This window comes from Glycine max, chromosome 17, assembly GCF_000004515.6.
Source record: "Glycine max cultivar Williams 82 chromosome 17, Glycine_max_v4.0, whole genome shotgun sequence".
Classification (NCBI taxonomy): Eukaryota; Viridiplantae; Streptophyta; class Magnoliopsida; order Fabales; family Fabaceae; genus Glycine; species Glycine max.
In genome coordinates this window covers 3491910-3513048 of record NC_038253.2, presented here as the reverse complement: position 1 = coordinate 3513048, position 21139 = coordinate 3491910, and the positions used below count along the sequence as shown (strand labels likewise).

The following is a 21139-nucleotide window of genomic DNA, read 5'->3' as shown; positions in this document are numbered from 1 at the left end:
TATTTAATTTGATATAAATGCTTTTCACACAAAAGGTCCATAAAAATTATAAAATATCCATAACATTCAAACTTGGATAATTTTCTTTTATGGGTGCGCCATCGTCTCCTTCATCTTGCCATCTTCGGCTACCCCAGCACCCAAGGACGGATGGAGAGGGTGGCAGGCAGGAGCCCCACCCCCGCCACTTCTCAATTTTATAAAATTAATTATCTATGTTATTTTTATAATAATTATAATATTGATTGGGGTTAATTAATATAAAATTAAGATAAATATTGATTAATGTAAAATTGTATAAAATTAAGAATGTTTGTTATTTTTATGATGATGGTTATGATTATTATCTGTAATAACATTAATATTTTCTTAAAAGTTAGACATTTAAATAATTATAATTGAAGAAATATTTTTAGCCCTTTTAATACGTTTTTGGATCCGTCACTCCTAATACCCACAACCATGGCACCCTCGTCACAACTTGGATCCTCAGTCAGAATTTTTTTAACTGTTGTTAATTTTTTTTGTATCTGTATTTGATTTTGAATTAAATAAGATCATGATTTGGTGGTGACGCCGATTATTTAAAATTATTTATAAAAAAAAACTAATGGATAATAATACTTATATAACATATAATCTTACAACTTGAAAAGATAAAAAAAATATTTTAAATCAAATGAGTGATGCGATGGAAATATAAAAAAGTAAAAAAAAAAATATTGTAAAAACTTATATAAATCAGTAAAATCACATTATTCAAAACTAACCGCTTGAAGTAGTTTTGAATCAACCGTTGTTTGATAAATATTTTTTAAATGACTTTTGATTTTTGAACACTTGTATAGTGCAAATAGTTTATTGGCATATCTCTCTTTTCTATACATGAAAAAATCTTTTTAGATCGACCCCATATGGTCAAGAAGACTCGAGTTCTTACTTGTTCCACACTTCACATGGCAAGCCAGTTTCTAAGAGTATAGTCAATAGTACTGTCATGTGCGACAATTATTAAGAGATATAGATCTCATTCATACAAGTCACAATGTCACATGACTCAACTTTCAGAGATTTGTCAACAAGAAAAGACAAAAATCGAGAACGCAGATAGATATGCATGTTTCATAATCGCGTTATCCAACACTTAAAAATTAAAGAGAAAAAAAATATGTAATATATAATTAAAAAAGAAATATAAAAAATAAGATTCTTTTTTCTAATTATGGAATTGGATTTAATCCCATCAAAAGTCTTAATTAACTTTTGTTGAAAATTTTAAGTGGCTATTATTTATATCAATATTTATTAATAAGAAAAATAATAGATACTTTTTTTAGGAAAAAATTATAAAAAATAATGATTAAGCATTTAAAATAATAAAAAAATTATGTATTATTACTCCTTAATAATAGTATATTTCATGAAATTAACAATCAGATTATTTACCATTACTAAATGCTTTAAGAAGAAGGAAATTTGTATGTGTAATAATAAAATACGTTTCTCATCTGTGATTGGTTGAAGATTAATGCATTCACACTTCTTTTGTCAACTTGTGTTGGTACAGAATAAAGCAGCTAGCTTTTGCTTAAAGGGAAGAACAAGAGGTGCAAGCTTGAGCAGGTTAGAAGAAGCCATAATTACACATTTTTCTTTAAGCAAAAACAGAGTTAAGCCATCACATATTAGATCGAAGTAGTATGATGCAAACGTTGATATAGTCATATACATACATACATACATCACGTCCTTGTAGCAAAATACCAATACCGAAAGCTCACAGTGTGCACACATATTATAGTGGGTTTGGAGACGTGAAAGATAAAAAAAAAAAAAAAAAAAGGCGTTGTTTGAACGTGGTTTCTACTTTCTAACGCCTTTCCAAACACTGTCTTAATAAATAGTTTCGGTTACGGGACAGGATCAGTTTCCGAAATCAGTGCGAGGCTTCCCACTCACGCTATCATCACCGAGGCGATTGATGAGATACAACGCGTTACTGGTGAGCATGGCAACGTCGGTGATCCTTCGCTTCACCTCCAACTTGATTTTAGCACCGTCCGCGGTGGCGCCGCCGTCGTTGAAGCCGCTGAGGCAAGTGTCACCGTTGGTGAGGGCGGCGCTGGTCCACGTCTGAGCGTTGCTCATCTGCCACTGGAAGGTTCCGGCGCGGAGGTGCTGCAACTCGTTGAGCGTGTTGATCAACTGAGTCACCGAGTCGGATATCTGCTCCACGCAGTCACTCACCGCAACTCGCTGCCTCTTCCCGAAACGCGACGACGTGGCATTCAGCGTCTTGAAGTAAACGGAGAGGGTGCGCGTGCGAGCCAGGCTAACCTTGATCGCGGCTTGGGCTAGGTCCAAGGGCTTCGTGGCGAGGTTTGAGAAGTTGGAGAGGGTTTGGAAGCAGAGAGTTGGGTACCTGGCCTTTGCGCACGATGACCGGAGCGGATCTCGTGGTGGCATTGATGCGGCGGGGCGTGGCGGAGAGAGCAACAACAAGAGGAAAAGTGCGAGAGTGTTAACTCGTTGTGTTTGCATTGTTTGTTATATATGGCGAAAGGAAGAAACGGGGGAAGCAAGAGGATAGGAGAGTTGGCAGAAGATGATGAGTGGCATAGTCGTAGCTAAGCTAAGGTAGCTTTTATAGGGCATGCAAACTGGAGTGGTATATAAGTCAATGCAAGTATGCAACAATTTGAAGTTTTTAACTATTTTTATTCTCCTGCTTTAGGGATTGGATCGAAACCACTTGAATCCAACTCGTTTGGATAAGGATTAATTCAGTTTCGAAAAATTTCAAGGAATTTAAGATTTTTAGAATTTGAATTCCTTTAATTTTAATTTCTTTCTTTTTTTTCAAATATTTTGTTTAGATAAATTAATTCAAATTTATTTTTTTTAATTTTTTTTATAAGACAATTCAATTCTCTTTATATTTAAAATTTTAATTTATATTTTAAATAGATGAAATTTTAATATTAAACTTTAAAAAATAAACACAATTTAATTTTAAAATATTAATTAAAAAAAATTAATTTTTAATAATTTATAAATATAAAATATTAATAATTTTAACTATAATTGTTTTCTCTCATCATAATCAGTAATGTTTTTAAATGATATTAATTAAAATTATTTTTTATCAATATTAAATCCTCAGTAATGTTTTTAAATGATATTAATTAAAATTATTTTTTATCAATATTAAATAGGATTTTTTTTGTTAAAGTATGTCAGAAATATTTATCAATTGATGTCAATTGAAAATTATTTTTTAGCTAACGTTAATTGAATCTGTTTTTCAATCGATGTTGACTAAATTTTTTTTAGCAACGCTGATCGGGATTTATTCTTCAATTTAAAAGGGGACTATTTGCGCTGTTAATATAAAGACTTTGGTTTCATTTAACTTTTTTTTTGCCACAAATATTCTTCAATTCGCTGTGTGACAATTTTTATTTTGTAATATTAATTCCATGATATTTTTTTATATTTTTAATCTTATTAATTTATAACGAATAATCCAATAGCTATTGTGAGCAGTATCATTTTCAATAGTAGATTATTTTCTTTCCACGTATAACAATAAAAGATAACAGATAAATCAGATTTATTACTTGATCATCAAATAATTCACATTCATCATATTTCGTATCATATATAAATATCTTTATCAGTTATTTTTTTTCCATCTTTTTATGAACAGAGATTGTAAAATACTCTACAAACTCAAATCAAACATATTCTCTTACAATGCTTTATTTTATTGTAAACAAAACATTTTCTTGAATAGTAAATTATACAAACTTGCTGGATTCCTTCTAGACTTAAGAAAATTATACATGTTTTTATTTTAAAAATTTACATAAATTTCTCTTGAGATTTAAAAAAATTACACACTCCTCCCCTCAATTTTTAAAAGCTAACAATCCCATAAATATTATCTAAATATTTTACAATAATAATACACATGACATTTAATGAGTATTTGATTTTTTTGAAAATGTCTTTGTCCTCCTCTTTCAAATAGGGATAATTTTGATATTATTTTTTTTTCAAAAAACTTAATCAAATTATCATACCTATAAACCTATAAATCAAATGAATATTACCAACCAAATAAATATCAGGGTAAGTAACAAAATCATTAAACTCAAAAGCCAAAAAAGCATTATAAGTTTAAATCAAATAAAGTTATCTTAATCAAGCAATCAATGATCAAATACACAAAATTATCTGAACCAACTCCTTATCAACAATAATGACATTAAATCTAAATATATTTTAAAAACTAAGGGAATACGAATAATTTCATTAAACCTCTTAGAAAATTTGTGTAGATTTTAAAGAGAGAAAAAAAAAGTGTAATTTCTTTAACATAACTTATGTCTTCAATTTTTTTTTTTTTCCCTGTAATCAGTTGGGACATTTACTGTCAAGTTGTTAACGTAGGTCGGTGCGGGTTTATCGGGAACCTGAAGTTTAGGGGAAATGAATTGTAAAAATTGTGCCAATAGTGTAAAATAGATTTTTTATTTCTTTTACTCTCAATTGTAATAATTATTTTTTTCCAAGGAAAATGTCGCGACATAAGATTCCATATCCTACCATCAATAATTTTTTTTTTACTATAGTATTAATACAAAATATATAATGTATTATCAATGATTGAATTTTATTGATTTTTTTTTATCATTTTAGTGAAATTTTTTTCCTTTAAATACATTTTTTATTCATCATTCAAACATGATATTTTATTTGAGAAAATGAAATTTAATATCACTTAAATTAAATTAATGATTTATTAATTTACGAAAGATTTTATTTTTCGATAATCACAAAAATTTAAGAAGTATTTTATACATGATCAAAGTTACAAAAATTTAAAAAACACAAGATGTATTTTCTAAAAGTGTCCAAGTTGCGTACTTATTAAAAAATGAAACGTTCTGACACCCTTCAACTTGTATGGCTTTTAAAGAGGTGGCATACGTGCAACGAATATTTAATTATAAATATTAGTGAAATAAAGTAATGTTTCATCGGACGAGGCATTTTAAGACAAACAAAACTTAAAAAGAGTGTATCATCACTTATTCAAAAATACTTTTAAATCAATGTCCAACTTTTTTACCCCCGAAAACCCACAGAAAATAAATTTAAATGTTCTTATAAAATATTTATTAATAATTTAGTTACTAAATAAATAAATAAAAAGAAACATTTCATATTATAAAAGTACTAAACTTGTTCAGTTTTTTATCTAATTAATTTTATATAAAATTAAGACGATTAATACAAAGTAAATTCATAAAAACATAAATTATTAATTATTTAATTTAATAAAAAAAGGTATCACTTGCTTGTTTTCATTGGCATTTTTGCGTAACAAAAGCAAAAGATCGAAGGTCAACGATTTTTTAGTCTTACCAAATAAATGCATTGCCAGTGCCAGCTAGAAAACAGTCCAGTTACCAAGTGGGGAGAAGGTCAGCACTCAGTTTACAATTTTTGTTTTTAATTTTATATGATTTTTTAATGTTAATTTTATAGTAGTAGTATTGTTTTCTTAAATTCTTTAAAATATCGAAAAAAATATTATGTGCTCCGTTGGGCGAAGCAACCATTAGAGAAAGACATTGGTGGGAGTGTTCACAGAAGAAGAGTGATTTAATTATTTGAATCTAAACATGACTTAATTAAGACCAAAGGTATATAAGATAAAATTGAATCAACCTAATTTACTAACATAATATATTAATTTTAATATTAATATAATTAAATTGTAAAATTAAAGAAATATAAAATCTATAAAAAAAATCGGACCCGGACTGATTAGTAAAATAATAGTCCATGAATATACTAACCATTGGATACAGAATTTGCAACTCATCATAAAGTCAACACAGTGCTTGTTGAAATTTCCCCATCCCATTCAATCATTCATGAGATGGTTTTTTTTTAACATATTCATGAGATGACGTTATTCACGAGACTAAAAAACCTCTACAAGTTTTAGTACACATGGTGTGATAGTGGGAATATCAATTATCAAACCTAATGCGTTTGATACACGAGGGATTCATAAATTTTCTCTAGAGATAAAGAAATAGTCCAAAATATTTTTACTAAAAAAAATATTATAATTTTTTATAAAATACACAATTTCATAATAAAAAAATCAAAATATATAAATTTATACAAATTTAAAAAGATAAAATAAATAAAATTAGTATCGATTTATTTTATCTTTCATTTTTTACATTCTCTTATTTAAAAAATTTATTTTATGAAGATAATACCTATTTTTTTACAGGGAAAAAATAATAATTATTAAAAATATTCAAGTAAAAAAATTAATTTAGTGGCAGCAACTGCCCCCATAAGTTAGAACGTGGATCCATCTGTCTCTATCTATGTGTTTGATATACACCACAAATAAAGAAAAAACACAAGATAAATATTTGAGTTACAAAATAATTTGCTATCATATACATTATCTGATGAACAATAAACAATATAATATAAAATTTATTAAAATATACAAAAAATAATATTATTTAATTTGTGTTATCTCATAATTTTTTAAATTAAACTTAAAACAAAAATACTTATCTCGTTTAATATCATAAATTTTAGCAAATTAAACATTATTATATTTTCTAACGACTTTACATGAGTGGTGTGTTTAGCATTGCTTTTATGTGAGGTGGAAGCCCAGGCAGGGTGATGTTTAATTATCGCACCCTACTTACGTACGAGAAGGATCTAGAATCCCATTATGGGGTTCGTGGGCTTCGCCAGCTCTAGGAGACTTGTGTACTTGGGCCGTCTATGATATATCATGATTCTTAATTTCTTATGCATTGTTTAGAATAAAAAAAGAAAAGAAAAGAAGAAAAAAAAACTCTCTTTGAGTAGTCTAATTTAGACGGTTGATAGATTATATAAATTGTTATAAATCTTGATACTTATCTTTGATCCTTATGAATAAAAAAAATTCTTGGATAAGGATTATAACACGTGAACAAAGAATCAGGCTAGCATACATATTATGGATATCAAACATTTGATTAATTGTATTGTGATATACCGTAATGCAAAAGGATTTTATGGAAAAATTCAAGATCGAGCCATGTGTGTAGGAGTTTTCTGACTGCAGAAGATGGATATAAATGGAGAGTGAAATGAATTGTGGCACAGACATTCTACATTGTGCATCAAACTGCATGCATTTTATAAAATGGTATATGGTCAAATTAAGAGAGATTTTTTTACTAGATTATCATTTCTGGTAACTTTAAGAAATCTACCGAGAACAGTAAGAGAAGTGACTGTGGCCAAATGCATGTTATTGATTGCATAGTCAAATGAAGTTCTCCTAGTTCGATCGGCAATGATTAACAACGTTGCTGCATACAAGTGACTCTTGCAGCTTATTCTTGTAACTAGTTGAAGTGCATACATTTAATGTCCACTATATAATATTGGCAGAAATTCCAATTTTTAATTTATATGAACATGGATATGGATTTCTTAAATAGATTAGAATTGTTGCTTCATGGACATCTAGTTTTAGAGAACTTGCTAGCTCACCCAACCCTTAAACCTTTCCTCTTGACATTTTAATTTTTACATAATTGACTTGTTCTTTAAACCAAAAAATGTACACAATGATAGTTCCGTTCCGCTTTCACATCAACGAACCAAACCAAATTAAACCTACCTTCAAAATCAAATCCTATATATCAGATAAATCTAATTAGATCGAGAACCAAATTGGTCCCATGCCTGGCTTGGTGAAAAATCGCATTAAGCATAAGCTCTAGCAGGTCCCCTTTTACCATGCATGCTTTTGTCGTAGAGAGACAGTGCCACATAAATATACACAACATAAAATAAAAACATAAAGAATAATGCATGTTTGTCGTGAGGATGAGCCATAAGCCAGTGCTTCATACATGTACCATTGAATGTTGAGCCACTCATTCCTTTTGTGGTGGATTGTGAGAGTAGTGACATCACTGCTTAAAACCAAAAAGTTTGTCTTAAATTATAGTATGGTACTATATCATTGTCTCATTTGTTGAACACTAGACACGAAATGATTTTTTCTATTTCTTCACGTGAAAACTATACAGGCGACATGAGTACATAACCCAATTCCCTCTCAGCTACACTCCTACACGTATGTTAATTTATATTAAACTATTCTTATTATTGTTGTTTGGTTGGTATCGTCAAATTTGTCATTGGTTGTTATAACACCCGAAGATTCTCTGTCCTCCTTTTTCTTACGTTTTCATGGACGGGGGTTAGAGGGACGGCGACCATAGCCATTGCCACCAAAAGTCAGTAAAATATTAAATTGAATAGAGACTGTTTAACAATGACAGAATAGTGTACAATGTTTTATATATTAAACATTTTGAATATTTAACAATTAAAATATGAGCTAGTAGTTCATTTTTATAATTCTTATTATAGTACCAAGAGAGTCTTTATTTGATCGATATACTTTTTTATTTATTGTAATTCTTTTAAAAAGTAACAATTTTTTAAGTGACGGTGTTGTTTTTAAAAAAGAATCAATAAGTTGTTGACAATAATACAAGTGAAACTACTAGTATAATTTTAGATGAACTTTACTTGCTATTGAGAGTTTAATATAAAGTGTTTAGCTAGCTTGAGGGTTATCTTATTGGAAATAATAAAAAAAAAAAGATAATGAGTTAGTTGAAAGGTGAAAAAATAATTTTTAAATGCAAACTATAATTAAATATTATTAGAGTTTACAATTAATTAAGAAAAATAAAAAATTATAATATCTAAAATTATACTCTTGTTTAAAAATCTTATAAATGCCTATTTTAATTTTATCCGCTACGTTATTTTTATCAATTAGTTTAATAATTATTTTTTATATTTTCATTAACTTCTCAACTATTTTCGTTGATCACCATTCACCACCACATGCAAAGAATAAATCTTACAAGTCAAAGACCTAACATGTATAAATCAAGACGTCGACAAAAGACATAAGATATGTACTCCATTCTTCACATAATATTTGTATTTCTTAATATATTTTTTCATGATATTAAATTTTATCAAATTGAAAACTTTTATGAAATAGATTAGCTTATAAAGTTTTATATAAATTTAAAACTAACTAAATGTTGATTACGTTACTTTATTTTAACACACATTATCCTTTTAAAATGTGAATAAATATTTACTATCAGTTTGTATATATATATGATCACTAAAATAATATGATACTGTTAATGATTAAAATAATCAAATGTATATTTTGTAAAGAAAATTAAGTGATATAAGTTTCTTAAACAGGTGTGCAATTCCAGTTAAAAAAAAAGGAAAAGGAAAAGTGTGCATTCTATTTTTTTTCCGTGGTGAGGAAAGAATTACGCTGTGAGTAAATGAAGTTATAGGTGATTAAATTCCTAAAAAAATCCTGGAAAAAAAGAAGAAGAAGAAGAAGAATATGAGAATAGTTTCGGACAGGCCACAGGCCCACGATCACCAATCACATGACAGCTAAAAATGTCACGTGTGAAAGAAGTGACCAATTTTAGGTTTGTGATTTTGTTACTTCTTAGTGTGTGTACTTTTGTCTGAATTAATAACTAAGATAAAAAAAAATCTGAAACAGATAAGTATAATCATTATATATTGGTATATTCTCAAATGGTAGAGAATAATACTCAATCTGTCCCTGTTTCGTTTAATTTCTGAATCATAAAAAAAAAAATACTCAATTTGTTATTCTTTGCCAGCAATCACATATTGTGGGCCTCCTATTGCCAGTAACATACTTCTGCTAGCACTTTCTATCTGTGATGTATTTGGAAGCAGGGGCTAACCCAGCCCCAGGATTCAATGACTAAGGGTCAAAATCAATAAATATATAAACATTAAAATTCATATAAAATATTGATATATTTTCTAAAATGATTTAAAAAAATATATGATATAACAAGGAAGATATTTACATAAAATATATTAATAATATTTTTAAAATCCTAAATTACAAATGCCAATAAATTTGATGTTTTACTAAAAAATTTAATGAATTAAATTTATAATAAAAATTGGTATTTAAGTTAATTACATCTTTCTTGCAAAAATTCTTATTAATCATATTCTAGAAATTTATTCAATTTGAATACATTATATAGCTCGCTAAATTATCTTTTAGGATAAAAGTAGTCAATAATCATTGAAGAATAATTTACTTTTAAAAGTTAAAAATTTTAAGAGTAAAAAAATTTGTTGTAACAAAGACTACAACTTTAAAAGTAAATTATGATAAATCTTTAGTTTAACTTGATATCTAATTTGTTTTCATAAGATTTACATAGCACATGGGCCTGTATTTGTCCCCTGAAATGGAAAGTCATATATTTTTTAAAAATGACTAAGGAAGATATATTACTCTTTAAAAATGACTAAGGAAGATATATTACTCATTTATTTATTGGGATTGGGAATGAGAGTGGGTATATACCCACAAATTTCTACGAGAATGGTACCAGTATTATAGTACCCACCCCACCCTGCACATTCCATGTGTATTATATATTAATGTAATTAAAATATATTATTCAAGTAAATAATTTATATCATACATGTACTTTTATGTAGCAAAATAAATATATTTTTCTAAAGTCATGTTCATGCTTACCAATTCAAATATTGATATTGTAATTGAGGTTATTTGATTAAGGATGTATCATATTGATTTTATTTCATATAAGCACTTTTATGTTGGGACAGTGAAATATAACCATGATTTTAGCTTATAAATTTTATATTAGTACTTTTATGTTGAGGTCAATATTATCCATATGTTTTCGAATAGTATTTTGGTTTTAGATTGACTTGTAAATTTTGAATATTGTTTTGTGTAGAAGAATGGTATTAGATTTAACATACATTATATTATATTTGTTTCACTTTATTTAAAGATATTGAATTATTATTTAATTTTATGTATAAATTTATAAATTTGTTGATAGGTCTTAGAGAGTATCACCATCACATTATATTTAAGTTTAATTAGAGTTTTTATTAAGTGATTAAATTATTGACTTTAAGAATCGTTATGCTGAAAGATAATTCTTATAATGTTGTTTATTTATGAATGTAGATAAATTATGTTATGTTTGTTTGTTTTTAATATTATGTGTGAATGTTTTTAATGTTATGTTTGAATTATTTAAGAATGAATTTTCAATTTACTTGTAGTAATTTTTTTAATTGATATATTTTTATTTATTTATTAACTTTATACATAATTAAAGTATGTGGGTCGCAGGTGTATGTTTGAGTATACAAGTACTCCACGTGAGAATAATGATTAAAGTTGTTATCCACATGAGTATGAGTATGGATCGGGTATATGTATGTTTTTCAAACATAAATACTATAAAATCCTATGAATTGTCATCCCTGTAAATTAAGGACAAAGATTGAACAAAAAAAATAAAAAGATTATAAGAAATTGTTGATAGAAAGATCAAATATTTCTTGATGTGTTATCAAAATTAAGTTATCAATCTTATATATTGTGTTTGTAAAGTTTGACTATTAACAAATGTTAATAAAACCATTTGATTGTAAATTACAATTATTTATAACTTTTAAAGTGGTAATAATAATAACATATCATAAAAAGAAAACTATTTAAAAAATAATAATGCTAAAATATTTTATCTAACAAAACAAAAATACAATTATCTCTATTCTTTACAATAAATATTACAAAAATATTATATTTTATTAAAATATAAATTGATAAGAAATACTTAAATAATATTATTTAAGAACTTAATTTTCAAAAGTAAAATAATTACTTAATTTTATTTTTTTAAAATGACCTGATATAAAAAAATAATTTGAAAAAATCAGGGGGAACAAGGCCCCCTTCAGCCGTAGGTTCGCCCCTGTTTGGAAGCAAGACAGATTAATCAAGCCAATTATTTGTTAGTGTAGAGGAGAATTCTCTTTGTTTGGTTGCAGCAATTTTAAAGATAAAAAAGAAAACTCCACCCTTTTTTTAAGCACCTTAACTAGGCTTTTTAATTTAGGTGCCACATGCATCGAGTTATTTTCACAATTTTTAACTATTTGAACAATTATCTTTTTTCAAGAATATATTTTGTGATAATTGAAGTTAAATCATCTCCCACAAATCTAATATTATTATCAAAAGAGTTACATTGAGTATACTTCGATTTGTTTAGTAGATCGATGAGTATTAAAAAATAACTACGACAAGATAATTTTTATATTATTTTGAACGTTTATTTTTAAATTAAAATATTAAATAATTACACAATATAATAAAGTTATGAATTCATAAATTTATCAATAGTATTTTATTTAATTTACAAATTAAAATTTTAATTTATTATCAATAATTAATCATAAAGTGTTAATAATATTAAATAATAATTTTAAGCTTTAAAAGTTACAATACTGTGTATTATATTGTATGAGGGCAAAAAAATTATATCAACATATTATTTTTCTTTATTTCATCAAATAAAAAAAACATAGTACTGATATTATGTTATTAGGAGTAGAATTAGACTCGTTTTCCTTAGATAATGTTAGATTTTAATTCATGTTTTATTGAAGATAATTAATTATTGTTATCTCCTTAGGAGGCGTATCAAGTTACACAATTAATATAAAATAATAAGATTGAGTATCGTATTCTACATAAATTGTACTTGAATTCATAGTTATATATATATATATATATATATATATATATATATATATATATATATATATATATATATATATATATATATATATATATATATATATATATATATATATATATATATATATATGTATTTTGTCCTGTGTTTATCTACATATATAAACTAAAGAGAATTATCTACAAACCAAGGAACGTGAAGGTTGAGAAAACAAAAACTTGAAATTGTGAGATGATGTTGTGGTGAGTTAAAAACCGTGTTGGGGTTGGGCTTGCCATAACTTCTTTCGATGTAGTCTTAATGAATTTTTCTTTTAACATTAATATAATTATTACACACATCTATTAGTCTACTATAACTAAGATCTCTCGAGCAAAAGAATCTAAACCACTTAATATCTCTCTCAATCTTTTGGTGATTGATTACTAAATTATTTGTATTAAGAGTGGAGATGCATGAACATACTAAAGAAAACCATTCTATCCCTAGATACGACTCACTTTGAATATTCTTCCCAAGTTCTTAGCATACAAATATTTTCCAATATTTATATCTTTAAACAATACATAAAGATGAATGATCAAACCATAAGTATATAAATAAGCATAGGGATGAATAATAATAACAACATTATATTAAAAGATAGTTTAGAATCATTACATCAAAGAGAGTTTGATTTACAGAGCTACCAACAATAGGTGATCTTAGTCTTTTGTTGTCATGAGAGACTTACAAAAATAAAGGTGGGGTGAAAGGGAAGAAGATGGAAGAAAAATGGATTGAAACGGATCGATAAAAGCTTCCGAAACGAATTTTCCTTCCACCGGCTGCTCGCTTTCTTGTGCTTCTTGGTTCCTTGCTTTTGTTCTTGCTTTGTGGTTAAGTCTTCCTAAATGAATGCATGTTGATATATATATAATATTCATTTTTTGTAAATATTTTTTCACTAGATGACCAATTAGAATCGCCACTGTGCTAAGCTTGCACGTGTGCATTGAGTGCACATGCAAAATTCAGCTAACATAAGTGATTGTGCACTAAACCGTTAGATGCTTGTTAAGCTGCATGCGCGCTAAGCCGTCAGATGCAGGCGAGGATGTCACAGTGAGTGTGACACTTCAATAATTCTTCAATCTTATTCCATATCTATGCTACGTCTCTATACAAAATACAACTGAAATTATTATAAAAGCATTAACTTTAGCATCTTTTAGATAAAATCTCATAAAGAAAATAAGTTTTTATTATTTTAACACAAAAGAAATAATAAAAGAAGAAAATTAAATAATTATTATGTAATTTTAATATACAAATAACTTATGCATAATTCTGTTATATTTTTCATTGAAATTAATCCCTTGATAAAATCAATGATACACATAATAAAAAATATCCTTTTATTCTATCAATCCAAATAACTTAGAATTTATTTATTAATTTTGTAATTATTTTATTTTCTGTGAATAAAAAAAATATTATTAGAAGATTCAGATTGTTTCGGCATCAAGATAAGAATGTTTTAGCACTTAGCAGCATAGGACAGTAGCACCGTTCAGTTGACAGTGCAATTGAAACGTGTGGCCATATTAAAGAGCCTTTCGCAACTAATATATACACATCAACAATGAACGTTCTTATTAATTTCCTCTTCCCTTTAACACGCTCATAACGTGAATTAGCCATTTGCGATCATCGCCAGTTTTAATTAAACCTTAATTAATTATGGCGCAAGCATCTCATCACTCTTCCATCACTACTTTTCCGCACCTTTAAACCTTTTAATTATTGTGTAATGTACGTTGGAATTAATTAAGAAAATAATGTCTAAACCATCAACAAATTAAATCGGGTGTAGATAAAGGATCCATGAAGGAGATAAAAGAAAAAAGTGCGCAAATTAAGCCTTGGTTTGAACATTTGCGATTGAAATTAGTACCATACAAGATGATCATTATCCAAACAACGACTAGTAGCAAATTACTACCATATATACATTCTCTCAATAGTAATCCAACAGTGGAAACAATCTAAGCTAATATTATTTCTGCTAGCTATAGTATTACCAAATTTTACCATACAAGAACACAGCTTGTGTTGTCACTGGGTTGTGTGGTGAAGGTACCATCCCATAACCTAACAACGCTGCCGTTAAGCGCCGTTAAATCCTGGCAAGTGTACCAGCCATTCTGGTTCTCTCCTCGTCTCAGTTTCAACAAGGTTTCCCAACTCTCCCACCACTCCCGGCCTCTTCCGTCTCTCTCCTCTGTTACCGTCGTCTCGCATTCCCTCTCAAACTCATCCTCGTAACACAAGGTAAACTTCCCCTTCCTGGCTCCGTCAACGTCAACGGCAAATGGAATTGGAACACGCGCCGGTACGGCAACAGGGTCCGACTCCGACTCGTCGTGAATCGGGTCGTCGGGTGGTGGGAGCAACTCGGAGGTGGGAGTTCGGGTCCTCCAGAAAGTGAGGGCGAGCCAGGTCCAGAAATTGCTGAGGAAGCCGAAGCTCAAGTAGTTGAAGGCTTGGGCCTCTAGAGGAGAAACAGCGTTCATGATGTTGAATACGCGAGAGAAATGTGGTGAAGGTTATTATTATAGTAAGGTTGAAGAATATGGGATCTCACATAAGATGCTCCGAATCGCCCACCTAAGATGCCTCTTCAATTCAACTACATCCCATTTCATTCCACATCCCTAAAAATATCATTTTTAATAATAAAATAATCACATGTTGGACTTCGATGGTGACGTCTTATGGTTCTTCATTTGTTTCACTACCTCCCTGGTCCATGTGGTTAATAAGGTCTAGGTCACTCTGAATCCAATTCCATCAAATTCGTGATTCAATTAATTTAATTAAATTTGAATGTTCATTTTTTAAGAAAAAATTTTAAAATTCAATTCAAATCAATTTTTTTAGTTAGGTTGAGTTGAGTTTGAATTGGTAGACTGGTGTATTTAAAATCCAATATTTTTCATAAGTTAATTTTTTTTCTTAATCTTTGTCATACTATTTTGATGAGAATAATTAAGTAGAATCATGAAAACGGGAAAAAGGAGAAACAATCTCACTCTTACTTACTAGTTATGATAATAATAGTAATTAAATTTTTAAAATTTAAAAACATGATATTATATATAAATAATATTTTAATATAAATTAATAGGTCAACATACTGGATTAGTATCTCAATGAGTTCATATATTAAAATTTATAATTCAATTCAAAATTCAACCGTACGGGTTTAAATGAGTTGGTTCGAATTCAACCCAAACTCTTTTGGTTGGTCTGGATTAGTTCGGATTTATGGGTAACCTGTACCCATAAATATTCTTACCTACACTTATTATTTTTTCCGTTATCTTTTATAAGAAAAAATAATTCATTTTATATTTATTAAAAAAATTTAACTTTTGTTAAATTATGTTATTTTTAATTAAAGAATTAAAAAATAAGACTGTATGAGTATTCAAATAAAATATTAGTAATAATTTTAAGCTAAAATTTTAGTCCACTTCCTTTGTTTAATAGATCAACACCATTGTTAATATATGTGAAATGAAATAATATATTTTTTTTAGAAGCCTTATTGTAATATTTGAGAAGCCTATTTGATGAAATTGAAATTAAAAAAAATTAAAATCACATAATTTTAAAACCAAGGAAAAGGATTAATTTTGTTATCACATTAATTATCTATGTTGATGTCACGTGCTAAGTTGTGTTAAACTGTCACGTTAGCATTGGACTATCATGTCAGTATTATCCGCTAAGTTAGTGATTAACATTACTTAAGTTATACAATTAAATCCATATGTCATTTTACAAAATATCGTGTAAAATAAAAGCTTAAATATGATTTTGTTACCTCAATTTTGAAGTATGTGTTTTTAGTGTTTAAATTTTTTTAAAAAAATTAATCTCTCAAATTTGTAAAATGTTTTTCTAGTTTTTCCTAACCAATTTTTGACAATTTAGATGAACAATTTGCGGTGATTTTTTATTCCAATAAAAACAAAAAAAATTATTTTTTGATTTAAAGGAATAAAATACACATATTTTAATTTAGGTGCCTAAAAAAATAAATCCTTAAATTTAAGGAATAAAAACATACTTAAACTTAAAATAAATTACAACTACCAGATTTCTAGTCATGAAATGCGATTTGATTAGGAACACTCACTAGTTTGGAGAAAATATTTTTTCAATACTAGAAGTTTCCGGTAGAGAGAGAAGACACAACATTTTTGTAGGATACATGGTGGGCAAACCAACAAAGTGTTAAACCCACTAACAAATAAACCGAAATGTTATGTGAACAAAATTTTTTCACTAACAAATAAATTGAAATGTTATTTATTTTTTCTCTTACCAAATAAATTGAGATTTTGCTAAATCACAATTTCATTTCGAATTTTGTATGCAGAATCAGTGATTTTGTTGAGTATTTTTTTATTTTAAAAAAACACAACGAAATAATGATTTTATATAGAGGGGCAAAAATGTCTTTTCATACATTTTTAAAAAGTAGTAGGGGCCATTAGCAATTGGGTAGAAACCAATATCAATTCCCTAAAATCTTTATGTTGGGTATGATTTGGAGTTTTCAAAATGTATTGGTGTGTATATAGGTGGCGTGAAGCATGATATGAGAGGAGGGGGCAGGGGGAGTTAAGCCCAACAAGCGCAAAGGGTTTTGCTTTGAGCACCAGCAGATTTGTTGGTACACCTAACAATTTTTTTGAAATTTCCATTATACTCTTCTATTATAAGTAGCGTTTTTCTTCTTCATTTTTGTTCACGCGACCTTGTTTTTATTTTTCCTTCACGCCGTTGTCATGAAAAGTGTTTTGTGAGAGTTTTTCGTTTGTTCTTGTATCCTCTTTGGTTGAGGTGCATTGTTTACAGTAGTTCATCGGCAAGTGATGGTTGCAGCGGTGGTTGGTTTGGCCATTAACTGCGGAGGTAAGTTGTTGATTTGATTTTTTTTTTCACGTAATACTTACAGATTAATAATTCGTAAGTTATATTAAATTTACGAATTGATAATCTGTAAGTATTATATAACTTACAAATTGTCAATCCGTATGCTTCTTACGAATTATCAATCTGTAATTTTGTTTTAAATTTATTTGTTATTTTTATAAATTTATGTTATTGTTTAATAGAAAAAATAGAATTGTTAATTAAATTTTTTTTAAATAGATATAGTTAGAATATTCATTTGAAAGTTGTAATTTGTATACTTTGAAAGTGATATTAATGTGAAAAGAATTTATACATAATTTTTTTCTTTTTTAATTTAATGTATTATATTAATAAATGCAGTAAAAAAATGTGAAAATTATATGAGTATAATTATGATATGGTTAGGGATTTTTTATTTGTCATTGAAATTTTTGAATGTTTTGTTAAGATGAATAGAAATCAGTGGATATATGACAATATAATATTTGAAGAAGTTGATATGAATGATAAAAATGAAGACGAAGTTGGTGTGAATGAAGAACATGTCGATTGTTCTGATGCGTTTAATACTTCTTATGTATTAATATGATTTATTGTTATTAAAATAATTAAATGAATGCTCATTGAAGTCTAAACTTTATGGATTGCATTGTAGGTGTTTGCTACCCGTGATGATATTCTGCATTAGGCTTGATTTGTTGCTTATGAAATTGGATTTGTGGCAGTGATTAAGAGGTCAAACACAAATTATGGTATTAAAGGAAGAACCTCATTTGTTTTAATTGGTTGTGAAATGAATGGTCAATATAGGATCAAGAAGAAAGATTTGATAAGAACATGTACTGATAGTGAAAAATGTGGGTGTCTCTCAAAACTACATGATAAACATAGTCCATCAAAATCAATGTGTCATAAGGTCTGCCTGAAAAACCTTCGACATCAATAACTACATCATCAACAACTGCTTCTTCAGGCTGTTCATGCACCTCGTCATCTGCATGAATAGAAGAGGAGAGGGAAAAGATTTTTAAAAATTAAGTGAAGGATATTTTTGCCACTTCACATGTTTTGCTGGGTGTACAAGCAATTGTGCTGGTGCCCAAAGCAAAAGCCTAGCACAAACCCTAAGCAAGTCCAAAACACAGGGTCCTCTCAACAGTCCAATTGCATCCAAAACACATAGCACCCCAACACGGTTCCGTTTCGTTGCTTTGTCAAAATTTCATTCCACACAACATCAATTATTTTCACACAAAAACCAAATGAGATTTTAATTACCATTGCAATTTGCAAACAACTAGAAGGAAGAAACAGGGAATAAACAATTCCAAACAAGTTAAGTCATTAAAGATAAAAAAAGGTTACCAATGATTTTGAAATTCTCAAACTAACTGCCTCCAATACATGAAATTATATGTCCTCTTTTGAGTTCATTTTTTCAGCTCCCTCGAACCAGTGTTGGTTTCACGAAAACTTTTGTTTCCCCTCTCGACGTAGCGCATAGCGGGATAGGAAGGGTGGAGGTAATCATGATTATGGAGAACTTAAATGGGACAACTAAATTATGAACTGTGGGACGGATAATTGCAAGAATATAAGGACCCAATAATCTCGACACTTTCTCGTTTGATTCTTCTCAATTTTATCGTGTTCTTGGCTTCTTGCAATCTAGAATGCTAAAAATTAGATTTTATTTTTAAATTTTTTTGTTGTTGTTTTCTTTTCATTTTAATTATTCTTCTCTCCATACCAATCAATTTTAAAAATTGTCTCCTTTGGTTCATTTTAGAAATACAATTGTGAAATTGTGAATTAACTTTCAATCCTGAGAATGATATCCGATTCCCTCGTTATTTTGTTTTTTTATTACTTGTAACGACTCGATACCCTTATTTTGTTTTAGAGAGAAACTCGATACGCTTGTTAAGATCTCATTAAAACTGAGATTAAAGATTTTGTTCGAGAAATTAAAAAAAATAAGAACAAAGTTGGATGTATCTGTGGTTCAACAATACCCAGTTTTTTTTTATCATTAATTACTTTGTATGATTGTATCAATTTAACTTTCCTTATAATTCTGTTTTGACATATGCTAAGTTTCTCTATCACTCAAAAAATAATTGTATGAAAGAAAAGGAAAAGGACAAGGGAAAGTAGGTATACACCGTCCTAATTAAGACTGATAGCATTGTTATCAATGTGCGTGGTTTAATTTCCTTCCAACTTCCTTAATCTCCACACTGGACCATTCAAAATCCATGCTAACCATTTGATCCTACTCTAGCTGAACGTTTCTTTCGAAGACAGGGACAGTGCGAGGCTTCTATTGTTCCATGGATAAAAGTGGGATCATTCTTTATGCCAATTCGTGCATGTTCGAAAATCAAATACATTATTGGCTGTTGTAATTACTAATTGCTACTACTTGATTTGAAACTGAAACAAGTGATGATCCAATTACTCTAAAAATGGTCCGTAGCAAAGTAATAGGTCTCTGAATCAACCAGTGCTGGGTAGGTTTCAGTTATTGTACAGTTCAATTTGTCTGTATGTGTGAATGCAATTACTCTGGACTCATGTGGAATCAAGCCAGTAGCATATATATATATATATATATATATATATATATATATATATATATATATATATATATGTGTGTGTGTGAATGCAATTACTCTGGACTCATGTGGAATCAAGCGAGTAGCATATATATATATATATATTATCATTATTAAGAAAATCTTTAAGCTTAATTATTATCCAAATAAGAAGATAGGAGTTTGTCGTTAGATATTTGATCAAAAGGATCCTTGAGTTCCTGTAGAATTTATCACTAAAATAAAATTCTAAAGATATTTTTTACATTATTAATTTTTAATATTATCTAATTATTTGTTGTCATATTATGAAATTTAAGTTGCAGAATTGTTCCACATAAACAAAAGTCCCTCAAATAAGATTAGTTGATGAATTAATGATAATGAATCAAGTTGATTGGACACTATTAAATTTGGTTATTGTTGGAAATTTATTGTGGGTGTTTTTTTTTCTTTTATGGTGCTTGTGGTGGGTAAGTTGTTTATATTTGAATGTTGTTGTTAATTTCTTGTTATTGTTAATATCATTAATCGATGAATTTTGTTCTAAACAAATCGATGAATTTTACAGAAAATTACATGTGAAAGGAAAGTTGCAGAAAATTATATGAAAATAATTAATGTTACAGAAATATGGAAAGGTTACATTAAGAACTTAATTACAAATTCATTTTGTAACTTTTATATGTACAACCCCAGTTTATAACTTTTCTAAATATGAGTTTGCGGCTTTTCAATGAATTTGATAACTTTTACACATAATTCTGTAATTTTTAGAATAAAATACATAGCATAATATTGTACTTCCTTTTTATA

The 21139-nt window shown here is 28.2% G+C and overlaps 1 protein-coding gene and 1 pseudogene across 1 annotated transcript; both read right to left on the bottom strand.

Moving 5' to 3' along the window:
* Nucleotides 1-1685: 1685 nt before the first annotated feature.
* On the bottom strand, nucleotides 1686-2792 carry LOC100810705 (pectinesterase inhibitor 3). Its single transcript, XM_003551012.5, has one exon. The coding sequence runs from the start codon at nucleotides 2539-2541 to the stop codon at nucleotides 1924-1926; it is 618 nt and encodes a 205-aa protein (XP_003551060.1). The 5' UTR covers nucleotides 2542-2792; the 3' UTR covers nucleotides 1686-1923.
* Nucleotides 2793-14671: 11879 nt separating this feature from the next.
* LOC100808563 (uncharacterized) lies at nucleotides 14672-15436 on the bottom strand (annotated as a pseudogene).
* Between the last annotated feature and the right edge of the window lie 5703 nt (nucleotides 15437-21139).

Coding starts and splice junctions, on each gene's coding strand:
- LOC100810705 (XM_003551012.5), bottom strand. CDS start 2,541: ATGCAAACACAACGAGTTAACACTCTCGCACTTTTCCTCTTGTTGTTG.